The following is a 15,502-nucleotide window of genomic DNA, read 5'->3' as shown; positions in this document are numbered from 1 at the left end:
AGATGCATGTGTCTACCAAGCTTAGCCCTTGGGAAACCTCAGTCAAGTTTTGTGAAGACTTGAAATTGCCAGTTATGCCTAGAAATCAGCTGGGGTTATCTGAATCGCTCTACCTCTTAGCTGAAATAAATTGATCTTGCCATGGCTCTGTTGTTCACACCAGGATCAGTTCCCATGTGTGGCACCTTGATCTTTTTGTCCTACTAATGCTTTAAGTTAGGAAAGGGTTTAGGAATTGCCAGAGGCGCTGAGGCCAGATGGCTTCGGGCCACCTCTTCAGACATATGAAAGTTACAGACCTGATGTCTCTAAAATTTTCCCATGGGAAATGTAAGGGGAGAGAGAACCCCTAGAGCTCCCTGCCATGTGTCATCCTAGCAGCACTGCTTATTTGTTCTTTCAGGGAATGTGTTACGGGTGAAGAAGGGCAGAGAAAAAGCAGGCTGAGCAACAGCTGTGGTAGCAGCGATGTCTGTATGGGTAGGTTTGGTGAGGGAAATTGGGGAACTGAGGAGACCAGAGTACAACTTTAAGGCTCATAGCTACACAGGACTATAGGAAGCTTTCCTGATTGCAAGTCGCTTCAGGAAATCTACTCTTTTCTCTTGAGAAGTCAGTAGGTTAAGAGAATATAGGAATCCTATCAAGAAAGTTAGGGGACAATCAATAACAGATCAGACAAAATGGTCACTGCTCTCATTTTAAGTAATGGCTTATAATTCTATGGTTGATATTTATTCAGAAACCAAATCAGACTGAAATGAGTGACTTATATTTTTATATGCTATGTTGAGTTCACTAGCTACAAATGAAGATACAAGGGAAATAAAAGACTATTCCATGTACCCTACTAGACAGGAAGAAGCACTAAAACTGGCAGACAACAAGGCGGTTCTGATTGCACTTTTTGTCATTCCAAGTGCCATCAGTGTACATCTCCACACACTCCTCTTCCCCTTTGCCAGAAGGCTCGTGTGAATACCAGTTGGTATAGCTCAGGTCAGCACCATACAGGAATTGGAATTTGCCTGGGATTAGAGATTCCTTTATTCCCAGGTAGGCGTACCTATTAAACTGCTTCACAAAGTGCAGAATGGCAGCGTTCTCTTCTGCGTTCCTTGGAGATGCAATGCACCCACCAGCCTCCTGGCACATTTTCACCGTAGCATAGAAATCAGCTGTTTTCCCATTGGTAGCGAATATTTTTTGTCCAGATATTGTTATCTTCCCTTGTAAGCGAAGGACTGCAAGATCAGGTAGAAGTTGTTAATTTGTATGGATTGTTTTGTAGTCAACTTGTTGCCAATTCCTACTATTATCACTTCAGATTAAATGACTTCAGATTAAATCCAGAAATAACTAAAGGAGATGAAAACGTAAAATATAAGATTAAAAATAGAGAATAGAGACAACCCCCAAAAGCTGGAATAAATCTGAAAAGATGAGGGGAGGGGGAAAAAAGTAAGGAACAACTATATATGGATTTACAAAGGTGGATAGCAATAGGACAAGGGGGAACAGTTTTAAACTGAGACAGGGGAGGTTTAGGTTGGATATTAGGACGAAGTTTTTCACATAGAGGGTGGTGAGGCACTGGAACAGGTTGCCCAAGGAGGTTGTGGATGCCCCATCCCTGGATGCATTCAAGGCCAGGCTGGATGTGGCTCTGGGCAGCCTGGTCTGCTGGTTGGCGACCCTGCAGGGGTCGGAACCAGATGATCATTGTGGTCCTTTTCAACCCAAGCCATTCTATGATTCTATGATAGAGACAATGAAATAGGAGAAGCACAAGAAGGTGGAGAAAGAGGGAATGAAAAGAGGAATTTTCCATTAAGATAAACTACTCTATTAATCCCTTTTATTCTAGTTCTGTACTGTATAAAGCCTCTGAGATGACCTGCAGAATATATGGATATTCATCAATCCTCAAGTGAGTACAAACTTAGATACAATCAGATTGTGAATACTTTGAGACGTTTTTAGTCTTCAGTTAGGTAGCGGCATAAGAAATGGTCAAGGAGCAATTTTGCATAAGTATGGTTCTGATAAGCTTGACTTATTTGCACTCAAACTTCAGAATTGTTACCTACAGAGAGCAACATGCTCTTCTTCCCCCAGTCTGTAAGTTATAACCCTTCTGTGTATCAGCAAGCAACATAAAGAGAATGCGATGAAAACTGGAAAATCTACTTTTTTTTCTTAGAAGACATTTCATCCTTCATCTTCTTTACATTCCTCATTCCAGCTACAGTAAAAAGTAGATTTAGATAATTACCTCCTTCGAGTTTTGAAATCCGATCTTTTAATTGAAGGGCGGTATCTTCCATTTCATTACCAGTAACTGATGGGGAACCTATAAACAAAACCAGCTGTTAGCAATTTGGGTTGCATTTTAAATCTTGGCTTTTAAGATAAAGCAGAGGTAATTGTGTGAAATTAATGTGAACTTTAAAAGCTTGTTTTACCTCTGTTGGATTACTGCTGTAAACAAGAGATCTTTTCACACATTGAGCTTTCTAAGGATAAGGAATATATTTGTGGTAACTTCTTGCCAGAGCAGTGGTAGTTATGGAAAAACTTTAATGAATGGACTAGGGTAGACTTCAAGTCTTGAGGCAGCCCAGACAGAAGACTAGCAATTGCACAGTAAGTTTATTTCATTTTAAATGAAATTTAAAAATGTGCATTTCCCCACATCTCCAACCTAACACCTGGCAACAAACTTCTTGCACCTTGTATTGTGGGAAGCTATACCCTTTTCTTTACATGAGCTGAGTGGGAGAGATTTAAACATCTTATTTCATACAGGAAATTTATGAAGATCTCATTATTTCCTACCAAGCAGAACCACGTCTTATCATACAGCATTGCACTGGGTTTATGAAGCATAAAGGTGGAACGCAACAGTATGTGTAGATAGAAATGGCACTGGTAACTTCAGGCACCTGGTAAACAAGCTTGAGATATCCTGTTTTCTGCTCTGAAACCGGGCATTGGGAAAAATTGTTCTGGTTTTCCTTGAGCGTAGCAGGGGAACAGAAGAAGTATCAGTCCCAAGATTTTGTAGAATAACTCTGGTGATGGCATTATTTAAAGCCAAGTATAAAACAATCAGTTTTGTTCTCCAGTGTAGAGCCCTGTTTAAACAAACAAACAAACAAACAAAAAAACAGAAGAAAAGAAGAAAAGAAGAAATTCTGTATTTTGCTATTTTGGTTTGAAATTTCTTCTATCAGATAGTGATGTGAATGCCGCTGGCAGTTGCAAAGTTACAGTACTTAGGAGCTTATGGAACAAAAAAAACCAAAACACCCCAAACTTCCCCATTCCCATCCCATTTTTATACAGCAGATACCCTCGTATACAAATTTTCTCATGGGAAAAGCTGTAGTTTTAGTGTTAGTTTTACAGAGGAGCAACAGGTTCATCTGCTTCAATAAGAGAAAAGGTAAGGTGAACAAAGACACGTGGTCTTCATCAATTTGCTTAAGAGGGAAACAATTATTGACATCCATCTGTTAAAATATCTTCACCTCAGGTGACATCTTCAGTCACAGTATGCTAAAATTTTAATAAAAACGCTGACACAGAAAAACTCTAAAATGGAGAAGCTTGTGAGCAATTTACAACAATTTAATGGAAATCTCTTTAAAGATGTTCAACTTACCTGGTAGCTCCAATATGAAATAGGGAGGGCTTATTAAAATGGTCTAATTTATAGGGCAGGTAACTTGAGATTCATCTTCTTATCTATGGCAAATACCAAGAGCACGTAATGTGATACAAATTTGCATATGAACAGAAATGTCATTAACTTGAATGATAGTTTGTTTTCTTCAAGAGCTGAACACACTTAAAGTATGAGGAAAATATTTGAGGGTACTTTTCTAACTTGTAGAAACATTTTCACATCTTAAAAAAAAAAGGGGGGGGAAAAAAAACTCGGAACAAAACAAAACAATTTCTCAATACTTATTTGAAATACCTGATGCATCCAGAGAATTGCTGTGTAAATGTCAAATTGTAAATATCAGTGAAGATAAGCTAAAATCCGGAGTTAATCTGAAATGTAATATGTACCAGGAACATCCCTACAGTGCTGTCGCTTTCATTATCACTGATAAAGAACTCAGTCTGTGATAACTGAACTATTGTACTGTAACAGAATCTAGATAGATAGCAGCATAGCCCCGAAGTGAGAAAACAGTGCTACATCCGCAGCTTATGTAGAAGTAACAGAACAGGATATTCCAGGGGAAGCTTATGTTTCATAAATAACAATTCTACTGTTCTATGTAAGTAACACAGTTTTATTCAATGGTATAGTGGCCTTTTAGTGAAGGTAAAAGCAGATCTGTGTCATCCTGTAATTGTAGAGGCCTCAGAGCGTGGGGCACTGCTGAAATGGAAGATGTTGCCATGCATTTCTAAGTTATTCTCAGCTGAGTTTCTGTATTTAACAGGGACTTTTGGGAAGGGGTTTCAAGCTGTGGTCAAGTTCAAAAAAGTATATCTTTGTGTATTAGGCCAGCATCCGGATATCACAGGAAGTCTAGCATCTAAGGCAGTTGAGGGGGAAATGTCCATACTGGTCTGAGATGCTGCTGTGTTAAAGCAAGTCTACATCCCTTCCATAGGTCTGCTGTACCCTGCATGTTCACACTTCACTCAGCTGAGTTTGAGTCCTCTGTCAGTGGTGTCATGCCCACAGAAACTAGATTAATTCCCCCACAGCAGTGTTTACTGAGTGTTCTGAGAAAGGCGCTAGTCCTGTGAAAAATAAATAGGCTGTGCCAGTTGTACGTGCCCCGGTAGAAGAGAGCCAGTTTAAATTTGCATGAGTAATCTTTGCTTAAATTTTATCGTCAGATTTTACAGTTCCTATATTTTGAGTGTTTGACTTAGTCCTCTTAACATTCTTTTGGCTGAGGTTTTCTGGTTGTTTCATGAAACAAACAGAAACTGAGGCAATTACCAGGTGAACTTAAGCAAAGGTCACTAGCATTTGCATCCATGGTGAGATCATGAATGAGAGAAGCTTGAGAACTTCAACCACATGTGAGAGAAACCAGAGAAACCAGAGGTCAGTCAGGTGTGAAAAGGAGGTGAGGCTCATATTGGTGAGTTTCATATTCTGACTGATGGTCTGGGAAACTTGAGGGGAGACAGAAGTTTTCTGGTACACTTTGGCCCGGTAACTGATGTGAATCTGATAAATGGCAAACCTTTCTTCTCTTGCTTTTCATCAGCAAGTTGGTAAGGAGAAATAAGTTAAAGTATTTCCACAATACTTGCATTTTTACTACACTGTTTATGCTCAATTAGACTAATGTTCTGTACAACTATGATAACTTGTAAAATTTTACTGATCTTGCTTTGAGCAGCATGTAACAGAAACTCCTTGAGACTGAGGAATATAGACCTAACAGAGAACAAACAGTTCTAGAACACTGGAAAATTTTATTCAGCATTTCTGCATTTATCATTATAGCTACAGTGCTAGTGAAGCAAATCAAGATGACTAAGAGTTGGTTCAGTGTACTTAGCTACAGTGTAAGTAGGTAAATGTCAAACACGTTGAAGACAGAAGTCTGTCAATGCATCTTTCTTAGCTGCTTTGAGGAATATAGACATTAGAGTTGAATTTCAGTTTATGAAAGCGGGTGTGTTCCTTCCACCAGCCTGTTAGCCTTTCCTCTATACACTTAACTTCCTGAAAGTTTTATATATTTTTCCTTCATGGTGATTTTCATACCACAGGTAACCTTAAAAATTCTTCCTCCTTATTGTCTTGGCTTGTATTTAAATGACCCCAAGCCCATTTATATTTTCTGTTTACACAGCTTTTGTGCTGTTCTGCTGCTACTTCTATCCTACCTCACTACCACCTTGTCCCTTGATTTCTGTATTTCCTCTCTCTGTATAGCATTCAACATCCTTGTCAGACTGTATTCAACAGCTCCACTATACCAGGGAACATAGGGAAGAGCAGAGAGCATGTAGGACCTAGTGTTTCTCCTCTCAATTCTGATGTCTAGCAGCACTTCTGAGAGAATGGAGGCTGTTCTTGCTGAGCTTTGAAATCAGGAAGCAAAAAATACAGCAAGATATAGACAACTGGGAAGGCAACCTTCAACCTAGTGTTTTTTTGACTTTATCAGCAGCATTAAAACTTAAATATATTTTAACTTCATACACTGTGATCTGTGCTCATAATTGCAAAAAAAAAAAAAAAAAAAAAAATCAAAATAAAAACCTTGTTTATGAATTAGATGAAACTGTTTTTCTGTATATTCTTCATTTGTCCTTGGTTGTCTATAAGCGAAAGGTCAGTTGTTCATTGCAGTCCTTATGACTATAATTACAATCACTGAAACTTCCTCAAGTGCTTAGGTGCTCTTGCAGCACAGCCTCCTATCTCCTGAGCCACAGGAGGAGGGGTGAGTGAAAGCTACATTCAGGTTTCACCTGGCACCATACCTGGCCTACCACCCTTGAGCCAAACTCCACCAAACTCTGGTTTCTTAACAGGCACTTCAACTCAAGTCCAATCCCATTAACATCTCAATCCCTTAGCTACTCTAATTTCCAAGCATCCTGTATTGATCACTCTTTAAATCAAGGTCTGTTTGTATAACTGTAGGCTAATACAATTTTAAATAGTGGACTTCAACATGACATTTACTTACAATCTGACTCTCGTCAAGATCCAGATAAACACGTCTGTTTTACCATTACACAATACTCTCAATAACATTTTCCTCTAGCTCATGAGAGTTCTAGAAGGACTATCAGTCTTTCCACCTCATTTCAGTATGGTTTCAAAACCAGCAAACAAATATCCCAGGTGGCAAATATTTCTTCTCCCTCTTCCACTTACTGTTCTGTTAAATAAAAACTGCAAATAAACGTGAAGTGTATGATTAACCTTAAGCTTACCTTGCACTTGCAGTATTGGTAGGACTTCTTGGCATCAGGGCAATGGTGTTTTTTCACCTCCTGGAAAAGAACAGAGCAGTATTGTAATTACTCTTCCTGAAGTCTGGCTTCAGTATTAAAAATAAAAACTAAAAGGAGGCATTGGTCACAGTTTTTACAGCATAAAGTAGCCCTGACACCCTAGGTCACATCCAGTCACTTAGTATGTTCACACAAGTTTGAACTGAACCTCAGTTTTCTGATGAACCATGGGTCTTGTTTTCATCCTCCCGCCCCAACCACCTTTTTTTTTCCCCACAAAAATCAGGAATACACTGAAAGATACCTATTTGATGTAAACTGAAGTCAGTTTCTTTATATGTGAGAGGGATTGGTGCACGGAGAGGGAGGAGTGATTTTTGAGTGCTCAAAATTGGTAATAGTATTTCTAAGATAAAGCATCCAATTAAATCACGCAGTTATAAAAGAAGATATTGCTCTAGGCTGGAAATTACCTCAGAGGTAGATAGTATGTTACGTAAGATTTTACATGTTAAGGATTTTAATAAGGACCTTATATAGACATCACGTATACATTGGTATGATGGGAATAAATAATGGCCTAACAAATAGAACACTCTGAAGTTAGCGAGACATCTATGCAACAAACATGCAAATTTGTTTCAAATAATAAATCAGCACGTCAGTAGAGTGATTTTTTTTTTTTTAGCCTTCTCCAACATGGTGGTGTTTTATGATGTTTGATCATCTCCCCCTAACAAAGAAGCTGTATGCTTGAAAGACAAAAATTCCAAACAAGGTTTACTTAGTAAAATATCACTAACTAACTAAATTATCGATAATTAAAATTTTAAAGGCAGAGGTAGATTAAGTAAACCTTCAAATTTTTTGTAAGACATAGAAAAAGTAAAAACTATTACTTCCGCTCCACATTTTCTCAAGGTAACCTGACAGAATCTTTTTCATGGTATGATCTGTTCCCTTCCCATTTGAAATTTTTGCCAAAATTTTTGTTGTCATTACAGGTCTCCAAGAATGCTATTTTGTAAAGCGTGTTCACATTTTGAAATCTATCCAGCATGTTGCTGAGTGTATTTTTCCCATTTTCACATCCATTCTCAGATCACTGGAGTTCTGTGTGTGGTCCTGATGAAAATTATCCCCCCTTTTCCACATCATAGAACCATAGAATGTCCCAAGTTGGAAGTGACCCATAAAGACGGTCATGGAGTCCAACTCTAGTTCCACACAGGACCACCCAAAAGTCAGATTATGTCTGAGAGAGTTACCTGGGCATTTCTTGAACAGCAGCTTCCGCAGCCATGACTACTGCCCTGGGGAGCCTGTCCCATGCCCACCACCTCTTAGTGTCCCACCTATCTTTTTTGAAGAGCCTTTAACTGTCCATCACAGCACACCAGCCACAAGATCCTTCCCACCAGATTAAGCTTGTGCTGATGTCTGAACATCCTAAAGCTTTCCTACTCAACAGAGCTTCAAATGTCCACATTGGACACACCCCATCCCTTTCACAGCAAGGATAGGGCAGGGGAAATGCTGCCGCCCCAAGTCAAGTCCAGGTTCATATAGGCTCCCTTCACAGAGTCAGTTGTGGGGAAAGAAGAAAAGATAAAGTAAAAGGTAATATGCATGTGATTTAATTCCAGTACTATCTTTTCTCCCCCAGGTTGTTTTACAGTGAGCCCAGGATGAACCCATGACTTCCCTACTGTAGGGTAAGCATATGAGGATTTGCTACTTCTATCCTTTTTTGAGTTCTTACCGTCCCAGCCTGCTACTGAAACTGAGAGGCAGGAAAAGCACTTTCTGAAAAAATCCTTCTTGATACTAGGAGATTTGAATCGTGGTCTTTGAGGTTTATTGGCATGACATCAGTAGAGATATAGTTTGTGTTTGAACTGATTGAACTTCTTCTCCTACCTGCTCCCCTCAAATAGTATATGCTTAATCAGTTATGTGGGAGACGACAAGTGGACTTTTAACACAACAATGGTCATAATTTTATGAGAGAATGTGATGTTTTAGGAAAAAAATGCGATTTTAGTCTCTTACATACCTTTTTATATGTTTATAAATCAAAGGCAATGTTTATCAGTGTTTTACAAAGAATGGCTTCTGATTTAACTAAGAAAATTAATTGAACCAGTACTGTTGGTATTTTTATAAAGATGGTTAAATATGGATGCTTAATGCACGCTTCACTGTGACACACGTCACCTAAGGCTTTCTAGGAGAGCCTTATTGTTATAGGAGATACTCAAGTCCAAAGACCATCCTTGGTCCAGTGAAATCTATTCATGACCTGTAAGACTATTTATGAAATACATGAAAATGTTTTCAGTATGTTTTCACAGTGTTTTCAATCAAAGGTAATTTTGTCTTCAGGTTTTTTCCAATATCCAAATCCTATCCTTGGAATTTTCCTCTAATTTTCATATAGACCTAGTGGAGAGGGACAGTCTGTTGTGACCGATGAATTCTGAGCTTTCAGCTCTCCAAAGAGAGAGACAAGTACATCAGATTATGCACATTTTAATTAAGTAAGTTAATCACCTTCTACATTTGGCATTTTCTTAAGCATAAAAATATATAGTAATATGATTCATTTTAGATTTTCTGACATAGAATAATTGCAGAAATTGCATCAGTCTGAATGAAACAGAGTATTTCATGGTCTCCACGTTCGTTCTCAGGTGCTTGAAAGGTCATTCTCTAATATTCACAGATTGTGAGGCGGTACAGGTTGCATTTTCTGTCTTTCCACTTTCCGTCAGTGTACATCTCTACACATTTTTCTGTCCCTTTGCCATTAGGCTCATACTGTTGCCAGTTGGTATAATTCAGAGGTTGGCCATTCATGTACTTAAATTGACCTGCAGTGTCACTGTCTTTAATACCCAAGTAAGCATATCGGTTATACTGTTTCACAATGCCCATAATAGCTTTATTCTCCTCCTCATTCATGGGAGTTGCAAGAGTTCCTCCAGTCTCTTCACAGGATTCTAGGGCAGATGAAAAATTGACTTCCTTTCCATTGCTGGCAAATATTTTCTCTCCTACTTTTCTTATTTTCCCATTCAAAGCAAGCACTGAAACATGAAAAAAAAAAAAAAAAAAAAAAGAGTTTGCTCACTTTCTTATTTCTTGAAGCATATTGATGAGAAAGCAGAGAAATAAAGAGGCGTAGAGAAAATTAAGTACTCAGTACACAAAACTTTTCCATGACCTACAATGATTTCATTGCTGGTAGATAGAAACAAAAGCAGTGGATGACAAGGGTGAAGAGTTTCCATGAATCTGTGTGGAAATTGCAATGCCATTCAGATTTTTAGGAAATAGGAATAAAATTTGAATAAATGTATTCAATGCTCCTGTGAGAAGTCTGCATTTTTCTCTCCCACTAAGAAAATACCTTTCTTTAATGTTCCTTTTCTCATATGCCTAAGTACATCTTGCTTCACAATTCAAAAATGCAGAACATTGTCAAGTGCAAAGCAACACTTCAGGCTGTCTTACAAACAAGCTTTGTGCTGCTTACTGGACATCTAATTGTACTGGGCATTACTAGAGCATCTAAGAAAATCCAATTTATTCTTAATAGTCCTAATAGGTAACCAATTGCACAATTTCTTTTTTTAAGATGGTGTAGACAGACTACATCTTATTCTACACTGTCAGTAGTAGGAATAAGAAACCTAATTTACCTTTAAAGGTTTGGGTCTACTTGACCTAAGACCAAAACTTAGTAGCACTACAGGAAATGAGTACAAGCTCTACAACATTCCTAGGACACCTCAGTGATGTTTCACAAGAAGTTCTAGTTTTGGAATGTAGTTCTGTTTTTTCAAGCATGATTTCTTTTCTACAAGTCTTGATTCTGTAATTGATTTTGCCCATTGCACTGGAAATGATTGAGAGCTAAAAAATTAAAAATGAAAAAGCTACCTCCTTCAAGCTGGAAAAGTCGTTGTCTTAGATTCAGCAAAACATTGCGGAGTTCATCGTCAAAAGAAGTAGATAGATCTAAACAGGTGAAAATAGAAGTTGCACAATCAGGAAAAGGAAGGTTCTGGTTATAAAAATCACAGAATGGCCCACGTTTAAATGGATCTCAAGGATCGTGAAGCTCCAACCCCCTGCCACATGCAGGGCCACCAACCTCCCCATTTAATACCAGACCAGGCTGCCCAGGGCCCCATCCAACCTGGCCTTGAACACCTCCAGGGATGGACGGGGCATCCACAGCTTCTCTGGGCAGCTGTTCCAGCACCTCACCACTCTCATAGTAAAGAACTTCCCCCTGACAACCAGCCTAAATCTTCCCTCCCTCAACTTCAAACCATTTCCCCTTGTCCTGCTGTTATCTGCCCTTTCATAGAGTTGACTCCCCTCCTGTTTGTAGGCTCCTTTTAGGTACTGAAAGGCTGCAGTGAGGTCATCCCACAGCCGAAATCTCATGTGTCAATGTATCTCACTGGATAAAACTAACTTTTTTTTCAAAACTAACCAGTGTATAATGTATTTTAACTACAAACCAGGGTAAAATAATTTTTTTTAAAATATTTTGTCACTTTCTGACTAATCTGTACCAAAATAAACAAAGAAAACCCCACAGCCCTCGGAAAAGCTCAGAAATTTACTTATACACAGAAAAAGCCTATTAAAAACTATAAAAGAAAAAATATTTTTTATAGCTTGGAGTTTATGTCATGTCTATAAGAGTGTAAAGGTCCTAAGATAAAATATTTTACCATGGCTTTGCAAAGAAGACTTGTTTCATTCTCATAATTTTTACTGAACTGGCACAATGGCTATTTTTGAGAGGTTCTATTTCCTCTGGTGTCAAGCAAAATTTAGATTATAATTTTATTTTTATGTTGCTGAATGAATGCTTTATGTCTTTATTCCTTATTTGAAGGGAACCTAAACACTGATACAGGAGAGTTTCCATGTAGATGGTTCAAAATGCACTGGACGCTTAAGATGGGGACTGACTGTAAAGGTAGATGTTTATTTCATGCTTATTTCCACCAGTAACAATGATCCTAAACATACTAAGAAATTACTGGGGTGCTTTTGTGATCGTGTTACCATTAGTGAAAAATAGCACATTTGACTTGAAAAAGCAGTCACTTTTCTGACAAAATGTTATACAGAGATCAGCCTCTTTCACCTAGTGCTGCAAACCTGCAAACTCCTTTCACTCCATTCTTACCTTGCTGTCTTTGTAACCACTGACGTTCAGTAAGTTTCTCTTTTCTGTAAGGCTGCAGTAGACCTCCTAAATATCTATTGAGACCTGGATGAGAGGAGCATAATTTTATTTCTAAGGGGTAAACATCTGGTGATGTTCAGCAAACAACAGGACTTGTATCTAACAAATTGCAGTTTGAGATTATGAATAACTTTTTTTTATTGCTTTCAGCCTAGTAATGGACCTGAAATACAATTACACAATGCAAATTATATTCCTCAGAAAGATACTTTTCTGTGTATCATTTTTGAATGCTGCAGAAAAATACTAGGCACATTTTTGTTACATTTGTAATTACCTACTAGAATAGTATTTTATTCAAACAAAAAATCTTTTGCTGTAGAAGAAGCAATTCCTTTTGGAAAGGCAACAGAAAAGCACTATATGTATATATGTATTATTTTTCTATGATTAAACTATGCTTTTCACAGAAAAGAGAGGAGGTCTATCTTTTAGGAAAAATATCAGGCCAGTATTTCCTCCGTTCAGTTTTTCCCTCCACCTAACAGCACCACTTGCATGAGAATATATGCCCTTCCATGCCAGTCATTTAGCCTTCAAAACAAGGAATTTTTCCAAAAATGGAAAGTTTGCTGTGTGCTGGAACTATGGACAAAAGATTAGAGCAGAAAATCACATTCAGGATTTACTAGCATTTGAAATCACTGAACACTGAAATTCATCTTCTATTGTCTTATTTTGTCTGAATGAAAAGAAAACAAATAATTATTTTCTTACTGAAGAGTAATGATTAATACATATACATGAAGAGCATTACTATTGTTACCTCCCAGACCAGGCAGTCCACTAACTCCAGGGATACTGGGTAGCTCAGGAGCTCCTGCACAGTTTTGTGCATGGCAAGGCATTAGTAAAGCAACTGCTGCTGCAATCATGCAGAATGAGTAAGACAACATGGTTGCTCAGGGAAGCTGTAAGAAAATGCACGTATCTGTTAAGCAGTGATTCTGTAAAACATGTAGGCAGAGGCTGATAGAATAGCTTTTTTTTGTTCCCTTCTTGAAATATATTCTATACTTCAAATAAAGTAAAGTTTAAGGTATATGATTTTTTTTTTGCTACTGTAGCCTATCCAATAAATGTTTCTAGACTGATATCAACTGACATACGTACTACAGAAAGATTGTTAGACATCTGGGAGTAGTGGGAGCAAATAATCATTTTTGCTATTACTGATGATTTGTTGGATTAATCCTTGAGAAATGAGCTCGTGTAGAACTGACCAAGTTTAACCCATTACTTGTTTATAAGACCTGTAATCACTCAACAAAACATAGACATATATGACACCAACCTGAAAGGCACAATCTGTTACAGCAGTCATTGCAAAGGTTTGGAGCTACTTGGCAATCTCTTTAAGCATGATATGAGTTAGGCACACTTACGTGAAATAGGTTGAGTGGAAGAGCATTTTACACATGGCCAACATTTTATAGCTCAATTGATATTACAATTCTGTTTTTGAACAAAATTCTACAAGCTTGAAGATGTCTAAGTTAGTGTTCCAAAAAAAGCATGTTTTCTGGTTGCCAATAGGCCCACTCATCTTATTTTATCCTTTCTGGCATAACATTAAGGAAGGTCATAATTTTTGTAATTTTTGAGATATCATGAGTAGAAAGTGCTGTCAAACCACGGATCACTGTAGCATTGGCCAATGCTGTGTGGTTATAAAACTTGAACTGATGAAAAATAAGATGTTATGTCATGGAGATATTCGGTTATTGACATTACTCAGCTAAAAATGAGAGAGAAAGACAGGTTCAAGATGCCAGAACGAGTATCCAGTTTTAAAGACATGACCCGGCTGGGCTGATTCTCATATAAACCTTGACTTCACACTTTACAATGAGATGACTATGTACTATTCTTTTAGCTAACAAATGGGTGTTCATCAGTTAGTACACAGAATTTGTTTCAAAGCATATATGGAGAGCAGAATTAGAATCTCAGTTTATTATTAGTGCCATTTATTGAATGGATATGCACAACTGGATTGAGTTTTAAAAATATGCAATACAGTTTCATCTGATAGGCTGACTTTATTGTAAAAAGCTTTTTATGTTATTGTACGTATACATCAATACTGAATATTTTTAAGAGCGAAACTTGTTTGGTCTAGAGAAATGTCTCATCAAACTCAGTTTGGTGAAGCATTCCTTTGAATATAAGAATATTCATTTATGTCTTAAGTTTTAGCACAGATGCATAGCTTAGGTCATAGTGCCAGTTCCTCATGGCCAGGATTATCTTCTTTAACAAGTACATTTCTAATCAACCTGAGAACCTGCATGCCGTATTAAAGCACTGTCACATTTCAAGCACTGAATCTGAACTGTTTCAAATTGTTTACCATTTCCTGTGTTGAAGGCTAATAGATCCTTCTGACAATGCTGGTCAATGACTGTGGAGAACAGACTATAAAAGGCTGTAATAGAAATTACTTTAGCTGGCCATACTTATGTCACCAAGATAAGAGAATGCAATTACAACAGGTACTTTTCCTCTGGTGCTGATCATTCAGGGAACTGCTTTTAAATGAACTATTGGACCCAGCTCATAATTGGATCATGATGCACAGCCAGAGTTCGGATCAGTTATATAACAAAATGGAAAGACAGCTCTTCAGTTTTAATCTACTTTTAATGACCTTCATTCAGTCACCAGAGTCTGGTATCCTTCAGGCATCTCCGCATTCAGTAAAATTACCAATATAAGTGAAAAAAAAAAAATACAACCTCCCCTCCCCCCCATCACTTTTAAAGCAAAAACATTAACTTTTAAATGTAAATGTGACCAAAGAAATGGAATGGAAGAGGTTTCCCTACTAGCTGAAGTTCCTTGTGATTTATGAGAAGTCAAACTTACCTTTCTGCTTCAAAGTGAAAATGAGCACTTCTCACAAGGCCCCTTTATATAGTGTCATTCTTGTTCAATGACACTGTGCTGAAGCAGAGATTGGATAAGCAGGGCACAATTAAGCCTTCTTAGTTTTGCTTACACACTTGTTATGCAAATGCTGAGAGAAATTTTTTATGCTGATAAATATGAATTTGTATTATAAAAGAAAAAGTTCAAGTTTCATTTTTTAACAAGGAAAAACAATTCAACAGGTAACTCCAGAATTGTAGTTTCATACAAAGGCACAAAATTTCAATAGAATTCCAATGAACGTAACAATTTTGTTCTGGTTTTTATGAAAACCAAAAATGAGATGTGGCCACCAGTGTTTTTAACAGATTGAGGAGATACCAGTCTCCTTTTTTA

General features: G+C 37.7%; 2 protein-coding genes across 2 annotated transcripts; both read right to left on the bottom strand.

Annotated features, from left to right (window-relative positions):
* Positions 1–761: 761 nt before the first annotated feature.
* Positions 762–3,160, bottom strand: LOC122175552 (pulmonary surfactant-associated protein A-like). Its single transcript, XM_042863294.1, has 3 exons — positions 2,946–3,160; positions 2,276–2,353; positions 762–1,244 (listed from the first exon to the last, which is right to left on the bottom strand). Exons 1-3 carry the CDS (start codon positions 3,085–3,087, stop codon positions 868–870), a joined length of 597 nt encoding a protein of 198 aa, XP_042719228.1. The 5' UTR covers positions 3,088–3,160; the 3' UTR covers positions 762–867.
* A 6,316-nt stretch (positions 3,161–9,476) lies between these two features.
* LOC122175551 (pulmonary surfactant-associated protein A-like) lies at positions 9,477–13,170 on the bottom strand. Its single transcript, XM_042863293.1, has 4 exons — positions 13,002–13,170; positions 12,176–12,259; positions 10,906–10,983; positions 9,477–10,049 (listed from the first exon to the last, which is right to left on the bottom strand). Exons 1-4 carry the CDS (start codon positions 13,129–13,131, stop codon positions 9,673–9,675), a joined length of 669 nt encoding a protein of 222 aa, XP_042719227.1. The 5' UTR covers positions 13,132–13,170; the 3' UTR covers positions 9,477–9,672.
* Between the last annotated feature and the right edge of the window lie 2,332 nt (positions 13,171–15,502).

Source organism: Lagopus leucura, unplaced genomic scaffold (genome assembly GCF_019238085.1).
Source record: "Lagopus leucura isolate 7727_CA_CO unplaced genomic scaffold, USGS_WTPT01 Super-Scaffold_739, whole genome shotgun sequence".
NCBI lineage: Eukaryota > Metazoa > Chordata > Aves > Galliformes > Phasianidae > Lagopus > Lagopus leucura.
The sequence above is the reverse complement of the archived record's forward strand: the minus strand, read 5'-3'. Positions and strand labels throughout refer to the sequence as shown.